The 19,217-nt window shown below is 37.3% G+C and overlaps 1 protein-coding gene across 1 annotated transcript; it reads right to left on the minus strand.

Annotated features, from left to right (window-relative positions):
* Positions 1–1,979: 1,979 nt before the first annotated feature.
* Positions 1,980–5,656, minus strand: LOC129260280 (pyrokinin-1 receptor-like). The gene has a single exon (XM_054898291.2). It carries the CDS (start codon positions 3,157–3,159, stop codon positions 2,035–2,037), a length of 1,125 nt encoding a protein of 374 aa, XP_054754266.2. The 5' UTR covers positions 3,160–5,656; the 3' UTR covers positions 1,980–2,034.
* Between the last annotated feature and the right edge of the window lie 13,561 nt (positions 5,657–19,217).

A 19,217-nucleotide genomic window follows, 5' to 3' on the forward strand; every position in this document is an offset into this window, starting at 1 on the left:
ATATTGGAATCCGCCTAAGTGACTGAGCGTAAAAGGACTTATAAATCTACTCTGCTACGCATTATCCCTGATCAATATTCTTCGAAATCAGTTTAAATACACTTTTCTTTGGGCAATGAACCTTTTCTATACTGCACATCAAAAGCAAGTTTTTCACGTTTCCTGACTGCCGATGGCCTTATTACGTATAGGAAATTATATTTTGCTGTTTTCTCAATATCACATACCAAAGTCATTATGATTATATAGTTTTCAGACACCTTCATCAATAATATTGAAATCCATTTCAAATTACGTTCCCGCAATTTTTTTTTCAGTGAAAATCCGGCAATACCAATTATGATGCGAAGGTCAATCTGCTCGTTTCGATTAGCCCTGAAGGCATCAATTTTCATTTCAAAGAAAAGGGGATCGTAATCATCTCCCGGCTCATAAATTAATTATCCATGTTTTTTTTTTTTTTGTTGTTGGAAGGGACGATTATAAAAATCTGAAAGATGAATCGGATGAGGCACAGAATAATTGCGCCGGCCGCGTTGACCTTCGCATCCTACTGATGAAGAATCTTCTTAAAGATATTGGTCTTTGAATTTTACATAAACGATACATTTAGAAGATGAAAAGAATACGAGAAAATATAAATCTTTATGCACCAAATTGCAAATAGGGTAAATCGAGTATGTGGTTGACTTTATAAGGGCACAATTATGTATATATAATCCATTATTCAATAAAACAACATGAACGGCATTAACCATGTTCACACGTTATTTCCCAGTCAGAATAAAAGTTTCCCTACAGTACCTGGAAAGAACACAGTGTCCCAAAGTGTGTGCCACAGTGTGATAAGTGTGAATCACTTATTTACATAGTCGACCATGTGAACACGCTGTGAACAGTCACACTGTCGAGGTGTCCACAGTGTGAAAATATTTTCACACTGTTGAATTTGAGTATATTAACAGTGTGAATAGTATTTTCAAATAGTCAACTACGTGAACACACTGTGATGACACTGTGTGATACTGTGTTCTTTTTGGCATGGTTATGGCGCAGCAATTTAAATTACCACGGCTTGAACCATGGAATGTCGGTGTAACTTCCGCGCGGAATCTGTACTTTGACGGAGTGTGGCGCTGCTTATCGAGACGATGGATTTGTATCTCTCTCGTAAGGTCGTACGATCATAGCTCCTCTGAGGGACTGTCCGCAAGGGCAATTATTCCGACCGGCTCGTCGTTGTATCGAGATATTCATGTACATATTCAGGAGATACTTGGTCGGTGGAAGGTCGTGGTAATAGTTCCTTCAACTGAAGAAAGTTGCTCCGACGTTTCCTCCGACCAAAACTGCCTTCGTATGAACAAGTCTATTAACATGTTGAAATGTTGAATTATTCTTAACTGTGCATGATATAAGAAATATAGTTACATACGAAGTGAAATACAAAGAAATAGAAGCACCCATCATTTTTTTAAATAAGGCTCATTCGTTACATATTTCCATTTATTAACATGTAAAGGCGACCGCACACCTTACGATTGGTCTGCCACTCAAGTTTGGAATAAAGCGTAGTAGAATTTGATGCTAATATTGAGACTTGAAATATCTTACTGTGTAATGTTCTAAATCATCGTACGAATACCTATGTTCAAATCTGTGACTATGCTATCATCCTTCTTAAAATAAAAGCGAATTTAATATCTAGTCGTAATGACGTCATAGCAGTCGTACGATTGGCTACGAATTGAAACTAATTTGGCCTGTTCTCTAAAATAAAGGCTTGCAATCTTACAAAACGGTTATATTAGTATTCTTTCAATTAATTTTAACCTCAAATAAAATGATATGTTCCATTCACATTTTCAGAAAATGAGCAAAATGCGATTTTTTTTCAAAAATCGGATCGCGAACAGTCGTAAGGTGTGCGGTGGCCTTAAGACGTGGTATGTAATATACCATAAAAAACATGTCGCGATATGAAATTTGATACAGCAAAGAACCTGAATACAAAAATATACAAATACGTTCTTTTTAAAGACGGCTGTCAAAATTAACCCGCACATGTTCTTGGGTTGTACTCCCAATATACTTTGTAGTACAAGACTGACCAGTGACTGGAACAGACGGTCTCTCTATGCTGAATACTTGTTTGAAAGCATGACGATATCGTTGGCTCATGGTGGTGTAGATGACAGGGTTTATGACGCAATTAATGTACGCCAAGGCGCGTGCGGAATAGCTCAGACCAACAAGGGTATCTGAATGAAATAGTAAACGTTTTTGAATCCCCGATAACATTTCAATGAAAGAAAGGATTTCAAATGGAGCAAGGCATAAAAAGAAGATAAATCCATTGATGATTAGCATCCGAGTAATTTGATCACGCATGCGGGAATCGATTTCAGAACTCCGTTCCGAGTGGCTCTTTAGACGACTCACCGATTTGTTCAATCCGCGTATGATCAGAATGTACATTATTCCATTGATCACAAGAGTGAGAAAAAATGGAATAGTCTGCATTCCTTCTCCATATGCCTTTACCCATGGGTAGAAAGCCGTGCAAAGTCCCCATGATTCTGGGTAATTTAGATACAGAGCTTCCTTTGGCCATATAATACAAATCGTAAAGAACTTGCTATTCGTGGTTATCAGCGCTGATGCAAGACACACGGACAACATCCAAGCAATGCAAGCTAATACCCCTGCTTTACTTTTGCTGATACAGTACCGATTTTGTGGTTTGCAGACCGCGCAAAATCTTTCTATCGATACCAAAGTGACAAAACACAATGACACGAAATAAGTTGTGTCAGTGATGAGGTATATCCAAACACAACCGCCATTTTGAATCGGTGTATCGTCTCCATGTATCGGCGATTTGACAAATCGGTACAATTTCTCTCCTACTCCTGTGAGAAGGAATACGATATCGGCAATGGCAAGATTTATCAAATAACAGTTCGTTGAGGTGTGCATTCGAGGTACACGCGAGACGACGAAGATGAAAGCGAGGTTGACGACGACGCCGAAAAACGCGATTAGAGGGAGAAAAACGGTGGTATAAAATGTTTCTCCGTTACTGTATCCGAAACTTTTGGCATCAACTAACGATGTTATGTTATCCGTTTGGATGCACCTTGAGAGGTTTCTTTCCATCTTGACTCCGAAAGGTAACTGTTTGTGCAGTTATAAAGGATCAAAATCAGGATATCATTCGATAAATGTCGATTTAAGAATTGATTCTAGAAACTCAATAAGTTAATATGATTCAAAATGATTAGTTCTTTCACACACATTTAGTCAAAAATATTTCGACATCCTATTGACATTCAAGACAAAAATTAAGTCTTGTTCATGTGTTCAGTAAACATTCTTTGCTCGAGTACGTCATTTAGACCAAATTACCGAAGTTCGTTTCGAATTCTTTTAACTTGATAGAGTTTAAAATGTTCACTCTTTTGTCTCCTTTGGAAACAAGTTAAAATATGTCACTGATCTCCCGAATTCAATGATATGCGATATGCTACACACAACGGCAGTCATTACCACTTGAGATTCGGTGAATTGTCAGAAGTAATTTAGCAGTCTTCTAGGGCGCAGTTTACATTCCTCAATCGTTTACAGTTACACATCACACTTGTCAACGATGGAACTTGGTAAGCATGCTAATGGTTATAATGCAAGCAAGACGAAAATCCATGAGCCTTCTTGTCTCCATGCACGTCGCAGTAATTTTGCTGCATTAATAGCTTGTCAATCACCGCTTTTTAGTTGCACATCTCAAAATGTGCTCTAATTGACTAGTAGTCTATCAGCTCCGTCGTTTAGAGCAACTAATATCAAATAGACGAACCTCCACTTACATTTAAATCACTAAAAAATAATCTTTCTGTCGCTATAGTAAACAAAATTTATCCATATCTTTTGGAGCGCATGACACCTCTTCTCACTTTATTGTATTAGACTGGCAAAAATAAGAGGCAGACTTTAATATATCTCGGGAAGATGAGCAGTTTTCTTTGTACCACTGCCCCGATTCCCTCGAACTTAATTAGGCTGTGTTGCTTATTACAATGGTTCTATGTCCTTGTGTTTCGGCGAACAATACAATATAATTAGCGACATATCATAATGAAAAAGATAATGACGATTCGCTGAAGGTTCCATATTTCAATAAGATACTTCACAAGAAACATTGTTTGTCTCCGCATCAGCTTATTAATTTGTTTTGGCGTGAACTAGATCATCAGAGATGATGGTTAATCAGATCACATGAGTTGTGTAAAAGTACGTGTTCATTACGAGGACACACCCCCAAGAGCGTATATCATCATGGGAATAATTCATTAGTGTCGATTTTTCAATGGAAAGTTTTCGAATACAGATCTCCATCTACTGCCTGTCTTATCATTTTACGGTTACTAAATAGTTTGAGTATTATAAGTGGCTTGGTGCGAGGATATCAGTATTTTTATGCGGCAAGATGTTTGCATTGGTCACAACCGAAAAAGAAATCTCTTCGTCGGTAAATAATGCATGGTATCAGAATAGTTAATTAAGTTTAGAATGTGCGGAGATAGAATTGGGCGACATATGGAAATAAGTCACACAATCATGATAATAGCTTACCGAAAACGCCAGTCTCTTAAACCTGTTCAAACATTTTCAGATGCCTGATAATTGCTAGTGAGAGTCGGAAACAAAATCAACTTAATTTTGAAGACACTTTCCTCTTTAAATACAATGCAGGAATGAAATTCTGCAGTGATAACGATTTTAAAAATAAACTCCTGTGAGGTCAATCAAACCATACTTTCTTCAAGGAAGGTTTGAGTTTTATAAGGAGGAGTACAGATATTGTAAGGATTCATCGTGAAAGGACATCTGTTCCAAAACAAGTAAACACGTCTATATTCACTAGTACTACCATTACCTCACTGATGACCTGCTCCTAAAACGTTTCTCAACTAATATAAAGATATCAAGGAAAAGATGCTTTGTAGAAGCCTCATGAACACCCAAATCCAAAACAACGCTGACAATCTCAATGTTCTTAATAATCGTTTCATCAGTTTCTTCTTAAATTCGATTCAAGTTCTGATGCAACCAGATGAAGTAAATTCAAATTAACTTCTGGTGTAGAAATGCGGTGAACGCCCTGATTAGATAGTGAAGTACCTCTGTCGTTGTCTGCGATCAGTGAATACTGCATGGGATCTAAAACTCAACTTTGGTATCGATGAGAATAGGATAGCAACACAGGATCCTTACAGATTTCATTTTGCACGGCGATTTATTCAATGAAAATTGAAATATTCGCGATTAAGCATAAGTCTGCACCTGGAAGATATCTTGTAGTGGCTTCCTCTTTCTCAAGAATCACAGATATGAAATAATTTTTCTTACACATTTCTGTTTCAAAACCTTGATATAAATCAATAAAATAAGCCCCTCATTCCTCGTTCTTATATACAGTCGGATTGAGACCGGTTCTCTCATTTTGTTGAGATGTACATGTGATGGTATCTTCACTGTATCTGTTTCTGCTTTCCATATATCCGGGGCACTGTTGTCCAAACACGAAGCAGTATCCCTCTAAAAGGATGGGCATATCCAAGAATTCCAACGGTTTCTCCATAATGATGCCCTCCTTAGTTTCCTGTAGCATGAATACAAAAGGAAAACATTTACTCTAAGAAATGTTTTATCAACCTATCTGGTTGGTTGGTTAAGAGAAATCTCCATTTGTTTGACATGTAATTTTCTTTTAACCAACAGTTGGTATTTCATATGTTAACCAACCAAATATTTTTTTTTCTGAGAGTGTATAAAAAACAAGTGCAAGATTTATCTAAACTCCCCATATTGATTTCGAATGTCAACAAAATTCAATGCGTAAGAGGTAGGACCTTTATGTATATCCATGTACATCTATAACTATTTTGGGCCATGTAAAACACCACTAGACGTATACAAACAGTCTAGACATTAAAAACTATATATAGACATTACAATGCTATTTTAACAAGTTAAATTCTAACTGAAGAGAGTGCATGACGCTATGAATTTAATAGAAGTTTAACGTTACCAAGATGAAAACAAACTTAAATGATGATGGAGTAGCAACGGACGCGGGAAATGTGCTGACGGAAGAAGCATTAAGATGTAAACGCACGTGCAAAATCAGCAAGCATACGGGAATCAAGCGCAGGGGAAAAAATTCGTGTCACAAAGGGAGGCAACAGGTGGAGGGAGAGAGGGGAAAAAGAGAGAGTGAGAGGATGAGAGAGGGAGAGAAGGAGGGGGGGGGGGTGGTAAGGCATGTCATGTACGTGTCATATAGGAAGAAGAGTATTTCAAAACGGAAAACTTTCAAAAGAAATGGGGGGAAAAGAAATGAATGAGAGTACAGTAATGTTAAGCAAAAAGGCAAAATAGGAACTTAAGCTTAAGAAGAGCACCCCAAACCAATATATATATTGTGAAAGAAATGGATAAAGAGAACAATGGTAGGCATAGCTTAAATCAAGGTTCCCCAGAGCTATCTGCCCTCTGGAAAAATTGGTGATGCCGAAAAACTGTCTCTGCCGGGAATCTAACCCAGCTTGGAACGCCGGTGCCTTAACCACTAGAGCACAGAGACGGGTTAATGACAAGGGCGACCTCGATCCGATTGACCGTCAGATAAACAGATTTTCGACACTATACCAATTATAATTTCCTTTGTCGGGTGTAGGTTGGTTTTGAACAATGGAAAGCCGCCATGCCTCAGCTGGATCAAAGCTATTGCTTAGATACAGTACACGTATGGCACAAATTATACAAATGTGAGAAATTATACAAATTATACATGTACAACAGCTTTGGCAACTTTGTTCTCTTCATCCATTTCTTTCACAAAATATTTAAAAGTAAAAGAGTTGCAAAAGCTATTGTATATATATATATATATATATATATATATATATTGTGAAAGAAATGGATGAAGAGAACAATGGTTGGCGTAGCTTAAATTAAGGTTCCCCAGAGCTATCTACCCTTTGGAAAAATTGGTGATGCCGAAAAAATGTCTCTGCCGGGAATCGAACCCGGGCCCCCAGCTTTGAACGCCGGTGCCTTAACCACTAGACCTCAGAGACGGGTTAGTGGCTAGGGCGACCCCGATCCGATTGACCGTCAGATAGACAGATTTTCGACACTACCAATTATAATTTCCTTTGTCGGGTGAAGGTGGGTTTTGAACAATGACAAGCCGCCATGCCTCAGCTGGATCAAAGATATTGCTTTGATACAGTACACGTATGGGAGAAAGTATACAAATGCTGGGGGCCCGGGTTCGATTCCCGGCAGAGACATTTTTTCGGCATCACCAATTTTTCCAAAGGGTAGATAGCTCTGGGGAACCTTAATTTAAGCTACGCCTACCATTGTTCTCTTCATCCATTTCTTTCACAAAATATTTCAATAAAAGAGTTGCCAAAGCTGTTGTACATGTATAACTTTACACATTTATATATATATATATATATATGTGTGTGTGTGTGTGTGTGTGTGTGTGTGTGAGGGTGTGTGTGTGTGTGTGTGTGTGTGTGTTGTGATGTGATGTGTTAAAATAGTTCATGATCTACTACAGATAATTTACTCCTTTTTTGTTCAAGCAGGGTATACTTTGCAGCAGAGAGACAATTTTTACATCGTTTGAATTCAGTTGTTATACTGATGCATGAAAGATTCATATTATGATTCTTTGTCAGGCTCCAGACTTATTCTGAATGATTTCGAGCTGAAAATTAATTAGTTAAAAAACAATTTGATGATGCTGAAACTCATTCAGGAGACGGATTCATCATGCTCCGAAAGTGCGGAGATGTTGATGGAGGTTGGCATACCAGTAGTTTCCTGAAGTCGCTCGACCCTGTGCGTATCATGAACGCTCGATTTATTTTGCAAGTGGCTGGGCGGCGAACTTTGCCAAACGAAAATTAGGTCAATCAATGGCCGACGTGCACACCATGGAGAGCTGCAGAGAGATTCACATTAAAAATGAAACGAATGTTCACGCAATCATCGATTTTACTTTGCATTTGGACTCAATTGATTTCATCCAGTCCCTCTGTCCCGCCTCCGTCTCGGCGCAATTAATGCAACAAGCCGTGTTATGTTGCTTATCTTAATGGGGCGTTTACACCTACAGTGCTCACTGAGCTAATATTATTTTGTAAAAAAAAAAATGTCAAACAAGGTCTGGGTAAAATCTTGTGTTTGACTGGTTCGTTCATGAAGATCGTCACGCCCATCTCATAAGTAAGTCTAGATGGTCTATGCGTCAACTGCCGACTTCTTTTCAATAACTTTTATGATAAATATACAATTTGAAAATCTTAAGTCCGTTTTTCAATCAGTCAATCCATTTAAAACTTGTTTATTTTTCTTTTGATCAGACTCAAAGTCCAGTATCCATACAGTGCCACTTAGGTCAAACTGCTTAAAGAAGCAATTTATTGCGTTCTCTCAAGTTTGATCCGGTTTTTAGTAGCATTTACCAGAACGTGATAATGATGGGGGTATATAAGTGACGCTCAAGCCAGTCCAGGCCTGAACATGAGCCAGTTGATACGGATTTACTTCTTTCACACAAATAGTTAAAGCATTGCCGCGAAAAATGCTGCAGAACGAATTGAGAAATAATTAGTGTAACTGCCCCCTAACGTGTCAAAATGATCTAGTTTCTATAATGAAAATAGACAAACTGTTCAACATTTACTATTCAAGAAGTTTAGCCAAAGGCCTTTTAGCTACAAAGGCTTTTTTTTTCAGAACCATCTTTCAAGGAACATTCAACATTTTTGGCCTGATTGTACATTCAGTTGTTTAACTTTCACGGACACCTTGTCCTTTCCACTCATCACTCGATATACGTCTGATACTTGACTGTAAGCTGCAACGCTCTTAGATAATAGAAATGGTGTTTATAAGGTGACGTGATTAATTCTACCAAGCCAGCAATACGTACTTCATATTTCAATAAAAATGTCATTCTGAGACGGCTGTATCCTGTTTATAACTAACATAAATCTCTCTGAAGTATGTTTGTGAGTGTGTGTGTGTGTGTGGGTGTGGGGGGGGGTCTACAAATATATTTAAGGTCACAATATTATATTCTTCTATTGTGCAGGCAACTTGAGCTGGGTGTAACTTTGTTTGAGTTTATTTTGTACACAGGATTCCCCAGTCTAAAATTAAAATGAACTCAAAGAATAATATGAATATGATGATCATGATGATGTTGAACAAACTATAATTTCCACCAAATTCTGATGAAAAATCACAAAAGTTACAGAAGTTTTGCACCATTACGATAAAGCAATGTAATAATTGTTTTCATAAATTGCAAATTCTAACCGATGATGACATGTTTAGGTTTTATCCAATATGTTTTATATAATTAAACATATTTATAGATTGAAATGAATGACCGTAATCTTATATTAAAAAATAGATATTGGGGAGATTCATCACCAAAATAAAGACCAACCCGCTGATGGCAATTCAACATGCGCAGATCTAGGGTATAAATAATGCAAAATTTCATATTCCACAACTTGGAGATTTTTAAATCCGATTTCGATAATTATTTTTCGTATTCATTGTTAAACAATTAATTCCATTCGCTTTCATTTGAGGATGGAGCAGATTTCTTTGCTTATACAGTTTACTAGTAACATTCTTCAAGGGATCACGAATAGAACTAACATCGGCATTTTCGATACCCTAACATAAAAACAATGGTAATATAAATCGTGGAATAAGTGAAAGAGTCTCATGACGGCCTGGAAATGCTGACTAGATAGAAAGTGCTTATGGGACGTATTTTGGGGGCATCGTGGTGTAGTGGTTATGACTCTCGTCTTTTAATCTGAGGGACGTGGGTTCGATTCCAAACCATCGCGCGTTTTCATTCAGTAAGATTTTTTTCCACACTGTGCTGCACGCAACCCAGGTGAGGTGAATGGGCAACTGGTAGGAATTGATTCCTTGAAACGCAGCTCGCGTAACAGCTGTTCAGGTAATTATGCTGCATTTCTGTAGAGCGGTGAGAGACTCCTCATAAAGTAAGCGCTATATAAGCAAATATGAATCTTATTTTTACTTTTTTTTTAAATTAACTTAACTGGCGCACACATGATTTGTATTGTGAACATTTTATGCATCTTATAAATTTCACTCTGCAGAACCATGTGCAGACTACAGACCCGCAGTCGGCTCCTTCCCAGACTTGTTTTGTCATGATGTAGGGAAGAAGAATTTTAAGACGATCTCAAGTGATTATCGTTTAAGTGTACTTCACAATAATTGTCTTGCATATGAGGAAGTAGGATCTAAATGCAGGATTTATTTTAGCCTTCTTCCTTGTGGTTGCCAGCGAGACTCCAGGCAATTTTTTTTCCAACGTTTTGACGGCTTGTCAACATTTCTACATTAATAAATAAAACCATTAACATTGCTTGAGGGCTTCGTTCCGAAAAACTCAAGAGAAACGCTATTAACGAAGACAAGTATAATATGTTGAAATGCTAAAAACTCAAAATAATTTTGATTGAATGACTAGGAATAGTAAACTTTGACATTTTAATGAGAAATCTTGAAAAGCAATCAGTAAATTGACCATGGCGAATAGGACAAGAGTGAGCCCATTCTTATATATTGTTATTTGTGTTATTCTGATACATTTTGTTCTTATGTAACAATGGACTGAGTTAATAAATAAAATTCCCTAGGTGACATCATATTTATGTAAGGTGGTAGAGTGTGTGAATGAAAAGGATAGTAAAGCAAGCAAAAGAAAATGGGAGGGGAAAGATATGTTCCCAGACGAAAAAGAAATACATCAAACAGTTGAGGAAAAAGTTTGATAATTGAACAAAAATAAAGGGGAAAATAATATTCCATACTCAGATTGACACACGAACATCAACGTCTCTTTGTCATGGATACGGTATGTAATATCCTGGTTTGTTCTGAGTCGCAGTCTGCTCCCTGCTACGGTCAAATTAATTTTTGTATTAAAAAGCAAAGTCATATCTTTCTGATAAATTGCTTGTTTCAAAGGTTGATAATTATGCACCACGGCTTTAGCCCAGGGGTCTTTTACAGCGGGCAAGCATTTCAGGGAATAAATCATACCAGGTCAACATTTACCTCATTCCTTGTCGTCAGTAATTATCAGAAGGTTAATCATCATGCTACTGAAAATCTGACATCGACATAAGTTACCACGCCAGTGCCATTTTATACAAATAACGCACAAACGTATGGACTTGAGTTCTATTGTTATCTCTATAAGATATGAACATACTTGAATAGTGTTAATTTGATTTCAATATCCCCTTTGATGTTGCAGTTACATTAAAATCAAATTGAGAACGTTGATAACCTTTCCTCTAGAAATTAATGACCTCAAAACGGGAATTTAAATTTGATCCCTTTCCGTCGAAACAAAATGAGGATTAAAGGGGAATCTGACCCACACGGAGAGATATTTTATAAGAAAATCAAATAAGCAGATAGGTGAAGATTTAAACGAAATTGGACAATTATGCAGAAAGCTACAAAGCTCAAGATTTAGTAATCATTTTACATTTGAGTATTCGAATTGCTACCGTGTTAATGTAATGGGTAGTGAATATTCCTCCACTTGATCCAATACCAACATACTGGAGCAATATTTCTCAAGAGTTTTACTAGGAATGAATTTCTCTATCATGCTTTTAGAAGGATACAGTCAAAGGGGAAAGCCACAAATTCCTGATGATTAAGTATATTCAAGAGAAATGTCCCTCAGCTGCACATTCGTCACCATGGCCGTACGAAGCGGAGGGGAGGGGACAGTTGCCCTTTTAAAATTGTTAATACTTACATTTTGTTACTTTAAATTTTACGAAAAATCGCCAAAAGTGTCCAAGAAATCTTTTGATTTCGCTTTCGAAAATGCAAAAGTGCCTCCGTGAAAAGATTGGTCGCTTTGCTCCCTCGTTTAGAGTTTCTTCGAAAAAATTACGCGTCTTGCCCCCCCCAAAAAAAAAAAAGACAAATCTTCGTACGCTCATGCTTGTGACAATCTACTAACCAAATTGTCAATATCAAATTGGTATATATTGTGATTTATTTTCAAACAGCCATCAAGTCCCTATTCATCGTGTTCCTTGTCAAAAATTCCTTCAAACGTTCACCATTCTCTGTTGTAATCTCCATTCGCTTAAAGTATTTCATGAGAAAGACTTGATTTCTATTTCAGAGTCTAGACGCGACATTATTAATGTGTGGAGGTGCAGATCATTCTATTTCATGTGACAGTCATACCAAAGAGACTAATCCAAGTTCAACTGACTATCATACTGTAATTGGATATACCATCGTATAACGGTTTGAGGGTGCAGCGGACGAGTGGTCTAAGGCGCCTGACTAGCCACATGAAAGTCCGGGAATCGATCCCTTGAACAAGGCATTTAATCAACGGTGCTCTTTTAGCCTGCAATCAAATAAATGGAAATGCTATAAGCATTCTTTTATAACTCTACACTGTAAAAAAAAACATTGTGTAAAATTTTAACCAGCACGAGGGTAATTATGTGTCCAACCAATTTGGGGCAGTATTTTACCCAATAATGGGAGCATATTGTCCAGTAAGGTTAAAACAAATAAGCAGCAATTACTTTAAAATGGGCAAAATTTTCATCACACTGGATAAATAAAAATGCCAAAAAGAAATGCCCAATGTCCATGGTTGGACACATAATTACCCTCGTGGAGCATTTTTACCCAATATTTTTAGAGTGTATGTAAGCACTTAAAAATCGGTTGTGCTAGTGTAGCTGTGGCAGCACTCTATCGAGTAGAAATAATCTGGAAGCCACTTTTCTGGTTGAAAACGGAAACTCGAAGGTAAGTGCAGTTGTGTAACATAGAGGCAGGCCTAATATTTTACCTGTGAAAGTCGAAGGAGCATGTTCCCAACTTTGGTCATCATTCGCGACACATCCATTGCGGCAGTTATCTAAGCGTCACTCGTAAACTATATATAGGTAAAACGTCTGATCAATAACAGAAGGGAAAATGTGAAGTTGTCCTTGACACATGTGTGTCAACTTCGTTGTGAATCTTTGTTGGATACATTAAGAGTGAAACTATAGAGGACTGTTATTTCCGATTCTTTTTCACTCTTTTATCGATCTCATTCATCTGGCCACCGAGAAAGTAAAAATGGACAAGGGAGGCAAAAGGGTCTGAAGAACAACAACAACAAATATGTTCCTATTTTCCACAATGTGAGATTATTTGTATTTCGAATTCTCCGTTGAGAGACCCATAAATATCTCATGAAAGTTTCAGGATGGATTGAACTCCGAAAACAAAAAAAAATCATGCGAAAATGTTGCTACCGTAGAAACAATATTCTGTCATTTTGTTGCATATGAAAGCATTCATAAATTGAAAATTGTCCGAGTTTCACGGGTGCCTACAGCCAAAGTGATGTTTACAGTCATCGCAAAATGACCCAATGAGGGGGATCGCAGGGAAAGTTGGAGTTATTCGTTAGATTGTTTATCGCAGAAATGCAGGTGATTGCCTCTTGGCATTTGTGACAAAGCTCGAAAAATAATTATTAATTCTATAAAGCCAATCCCCATGCAACACATATATGATCCACACTGCATACTATAATGTCACTGATAGAGACTTATAGCTGATGAAAATGATACCAAATAAAAAGTTAAATTGGTTGTGCTCTAATTACAATAAAAATAGCGATGAAGGATATATAAATGGTTACTCACGCTCAAATTGCACATGTGGTTTGTACGATGGAAGTTTGGCTTCCACTTCAATCAGGTCTAAAACGTGATGAAATTCAGGCAGAATGGATGAACTTTCAGATGGTAATCAGTCACTTGTGATTACCGAAGAGGATCCCTGTGGTTTCATGTTTTATAAACACGGTAAACACAAGATAATGATTCCCCAGTGGTCCACTGTACTCCTGATCAACTTCAACCACAAAGAGGATCTTGGGTTATTATTAACCATCTGACCGGTTGAGAAGCTGAGTGGTGTTCTGCGAAGGAAGTGATCGTGAAATGGTGTGCGATGCAGTGTGTGCTTTTACGCCAATCCTACTTATACATAACTCTGTGTCTCTGTGTCTCTCCCACCTTCTCTCTCTCCCCCTCTTTTCTTTCTTTATCTCTCTCTCTCTCTCTTTTCTTTCTTTATCTCTCTTTATCTCTCTCTCTCTCTCTGTCTTTGCCCCTGTTACTGCCCCCCCCCCCCCATTTCCAACTGTCTCTGCCTCTTTTTAAATTCTCATTTTTCACGTCCTAATCCATCATTTTAATATTGCACTCTCTCGCCCTCGTCCGCCCCAACTCGATCGTAGGCCTGAAATCAGTTCCCCTTGTCCCCCTCCCACACTCTCCTATCATTTTTCGTCGCATTGGTCCCGGCATTGGTCTCATCGTATTTGGGTTTATCACTGATCCATAATGATGGTGTGGAACAGTCTTAGTTGTTGTCCTCTTAAAATACTAATATTTCAATCATCGATCTTTTTATTTCTTTATCATCTAAATATGGAGACGTGTTTCTCTTACCTCCACCTCACATCAATATACGCTTCACGTCACATAGTGTGTCGGTGGACCTGAATGTATTTGCTCATCTCTTCATTTTGTTCAAGTTCTATTGCTCGTGTCAATCCAAAATGTCAATCTATCAAAATTAGGATTTTGTTTTCAAATTATAAATTCAGGTCACAGTGTTGTGTGTGTGTCGGTAAACTGTCATGCCACGAGCATTTCTAATAAAGACGAACTATTACCGCAATGAAAGGACAAAGTAAACTTTGATATGGAAAAAAAATCGTGATTAGATTGAGAAGAAAATGCATGCTTGAATTCTCTCCTCCCCCTCTCTCTCTCTCTCTCTCTCCTTTCTCACACACGCGCGCAAACACACACACACACACACACATTCAGGACGTGCGAGCATGCAAACAACCCAAACTCTCTTTCTCACACACGCTATATCCTTTCTTATCTCTCTCACTCTCTCTAAGAAACTTGTATAACCTTATTTTTCCATCACGCTCTCTCTCTCCTCCTCTCCCCCTCTCTCTCTATACGTTTTTCTTCCTATTTTGATATAAGCCACGCATGGGTCCCAAAACTACTCTTCGTTGCCTACCTCAAGTAAAATATTCGAATATTACTAAATATGTATTTGCTTGAAAGTCTCTTAGATCATGTAGATTAAATATTCATGCACTCATCGAGGAGTTTGCATATGTGCTTTAATGCAAACAAATTAACCAAATAACTACGAAATTGATTCATAGGGCCTTATCGCTTAAAATGTTTGGCAACATACTGTCCACACAACAATTGGTTAAAAAAATAGTTTTCAACCAATACTGTGTAGTTTTCAGCCAAAGCACACGTTTCTGGTTTAAAACTATCCAGAATTAGATAAATATTTAACCAATTGTTGTGTTGTGATAGTCATTATCATCTTGCCGAAATTTAACTTGACAGTGATGTACTTCGGAACAAAATAATGCATTGTTACATTCACAATCATGAAAGAGTTTTGGTTAGAAATATATGATGATTAATTATTTATTTTCTTCTCCTTTTTTTTTATTACCCCCCTTTATCTGCTTTATTTTCCTCTTTTTTTATTATTATTTCCATTTCTCCTGCTTACCCATGCTACCTATTGTGATGTCTCTTATAATGTTCATCTTTTCTCAACATCACCTTCATAACTATATACAACCTCATCTGCTCTATGATAACTAATAGGCATTCAATTTCGGCCTTTCGACACAACCTCTCTGACTAGACGAATTTATGATTATTATCCTTTTTTTTACTAAATATGTTATCCTAAAAAGCGCAACTTTTTAAATAACTGCTTTGGGTAGGGCAATCGGATGATAACAAGTTTTTTTTCGATAAATAAGAAATATAAAATACCTTTTATATCCAGCCGGAAATCCTTTCATTGATTTCAAGGCATGTCCATTACAAGCATGAATAATTCCCAAATAATTATTTGATATCACTTTGTGTCATATACATGTACATACATTTCAACTTGTGCTGCAGCATGGTCTATCATGATATTACCACAGTGAAGTCTGAATGATGAATAAAATATTGGCTAAATTATACATACCATTAAGATATAATTTTTCAGACTACTTGCCCCCATTTTCACAATTGCCCTCGTAAAAACCTTTTCATAGCTTTAATATATCGTTTTTATCAATCCTTTCATGAAATTGTATACGCTCTTAGACTTTAATGTGCTTGTTCAAATTAAATTTGTTTTATGTATACGAAAATGAAACAAACGAGAACATATACTGGTCACATCAACAGTGGCGTAGCTACGGGGGGGGGGCCTGGGGGCACGTGCCCCCCCCCCCTGAAAAAAATTGGCAGAGCAAAAAAAAAAGAAAAAAGGGAGAAAGAAGAAAAGAAAAAAGGAAAAGAAGAGGAGAGACAAAAGAAAAAAAAAGAAGAGGAAAATAAGAGGAAGAAGACGAGTGAATGAAATAATGTGAAGGGAAGACTTGCAAAAAAAAAAAAAAATCTTTCATGTTACTATAAAAAAAAATTACTTGCGCTTCGCGCCAGAATTGCCTGTTCGATGAGATTCATATCTTGCTCAATAGGCTGATATGGAGCCAGTTTTGAAGTCAATATACAAAACATATTTTAGCTCGGACATCGAGCTTTCATTATTTTTTTTCATTTACAAAGTTAAGTGCTCAAGCTGTAAAATGTCCGTTTTATGATGGTCTACATATCAGCATTTTTAAGCTCACGCTGCGTGGTCACATTGTCTGATTTGCAAAGTTCCTATTGTCTATGTGTATTCCATAATGTTCCATTAAACAAATGTATTCAGAATGCCCAGATTCTAGGTCTAAATCTAAAACATGCGCGAAAGCCTGCATGTTCTTTATTTAAAATGTATTTAAATTATCCAGTTTCACATCACAATATCAATAATAAATTGTCTGATTACGCTTCACGATCGCATTATTAATGATACCCAATTAACTATATCCTTTTTTTGATTTACAAAATATGAATAGAGTGTCCCGCTTGTAGGTCTAAAATCTCAATTTCTTCCTATCGGGCTTCGCGCTCGCATCAATTGTTTAGTTACATACCTATCCCATTTATTAATACAAAAAGTGCTTAGAATGACCATTTTTTAGGTCGGAATGTCAAAAAATATTGCTCGCGCTTCGTGCTCGCTTGATTAGAATGTATACCGTCTTCGTGGGTAACTGTAAGCAGTCCTTAACAGGCCCCTTTTCGATAATGCTAGAACAGTTAATAAAAATGTCTGCTCGCGCTTGGCGTTCGCAGTCTAGTTACATACAAATCTTGTTCAGGATCACACATAACATTGCCCAGAATATTAAATTTTCAGGACAAAATACATGAAAGTAAAAAAAAATCGCTCGCGCTTCGCGCTCGCACCTTTTATAAGGCTTATGAGATTATTTCATGTTTATGTTGTTTTATAAGAATAAAACTATAGTGACTGATCGGGGAAAATATAGGTGAAGATAATTTCGGGCCCCGTCCCCTATTGGCGAAAGTCGGATCGGCCTTTGTGACACATACACACACACCGGAAAAAATGGTGACCCCCTGAAAAAGCAAGGACCCCCCAGTGCCCCCCAGGAAAAAAAATCCTAGCTACGCCACTGCACATCAAGTCACTTTAATGTGCCTTTAATGTCTTTTGTCATTCTATATTTCTTTGATTTCATCCCCTGTAATGTTCCAGCATTGCTGGCATGCTGTTTCTCTAGATTCTGTATGTTTGTTGCCAGTCTCTTAGATCTATCCGAACTGTCAATCACGTCAGTGTTTGTGCTGTGAGAGTGTGAGTCCAATGAGAGACTGCAACCAGACAGGTATTGATCCAATATAATGGCTCTGTGCTCATAACATTGTATACCGACCTACTCCCGAGGGGGTAGCATCAAAAGTTGTTTTTTAAATATTTTTTTGAAAAATTGTCATTAAGCTTATTTGCCGAGGGCGAGATTCAGATTTCAGTGATCGTCCGTGCGTTTCGTTAATCATCCAAGGTTTTGTCATTAGTGTATGTCTGTTTTCTAAGAATTGAACATTGTAAATTGCAAGATTCTTTATGTTTGATTCCTAATGTATGTGTGCAAACGTAAACTCTTAGAGATGTTGGGCAACATGCTGTCCACACAACAATTAGTTAAAAATCTATCAAATTTTGGGTATAGTTTTATACCAATAATGTGTGATTTGGGTGAAAACTACACAGGATTGGTTGAAAACTACCCAAAGTGGGATAAATGTGTTAACCAATTGCTGTGTGGACAGTATGTTGCCCAATATATTAAGAGTCTACTCCTAGTCTCTCCTAGGCCAGGAGCGCATGTTGTAGCAGTAGGTCATATTGTTTGGAATTGTTATAAATCAACTACATGTACAATTATCAACTGTCTTGATTTATCGGGTTAGTCAGTTCAAAACATTTCTGTAGACGGGGGAATGGAGAACTGTTAGTCTCGAGAATTACAGAGATAGACAAAAGGAGGGGTGGGGAGAATCCGTCTTTGGTAATGATTTCTGTGAAAGGTGACAAAAAAAGCAAAAATGAAAGTTTGAAAGACATGATTTAAAACAATAAGAATACCAATCTTAAATTGACAATTTGCAGAGACCGATTAAAACAGATTCCGCCAAACACATCTACAATGACACTCGAAATAAATTAGATTTGTATTGATTTAACGTCTTGTAAAAAGGAGCTTCCAAATTTTTGGCGTCGTTCGCGTTGTGCTATAGAAGATTCCCGGAGAAGATTATAAATCAACGTACATTGTTTCTCATTACAAGATCGTATAACACTAAGAAAAACTTCATGGAAAACAGATAATCCTATTAAAACGTAAAATAATATTTTGTATCGACTGTTTTACGTCTAAATATTGTATCAATCAAGGGAATATCTAAATGATATTGTGTTTAGGCTGAAAAGCGTCCAGCTTTGCATCATTAAATAAGGGTGACCCGACAATTGCTCCGCCGACATCTGCTCCGCCGACAATTGCTACGCAAAATACGACAACTGCTCCGCCGACAATTGCT

This window comes from Lytechinus pictus, chromosome 5 (genome assembly GCF_037042905.1).
Source record: "Lytechinus pictus isolate F3 Inbred chromosome 5, Lp3.0, whole genome shotgun sequence".
Classification (NCBI taxonomy): domain Eukaryota; kingdom Metazoa; phylum Echinodermata; class Echinoidea; order Temnopleuroida; family Toxopneustidae; genus Lytechinus; species Lytechinus pictus.

Coding starts and splice junctions, on each gene's coding strand:
- LOC129260280 (XM_054898291.2), bottom strand. CDS start 3,159: ATGGAAAGAAACCTCTCAAGGTGCATCCAAACGGATAACATAACATCG.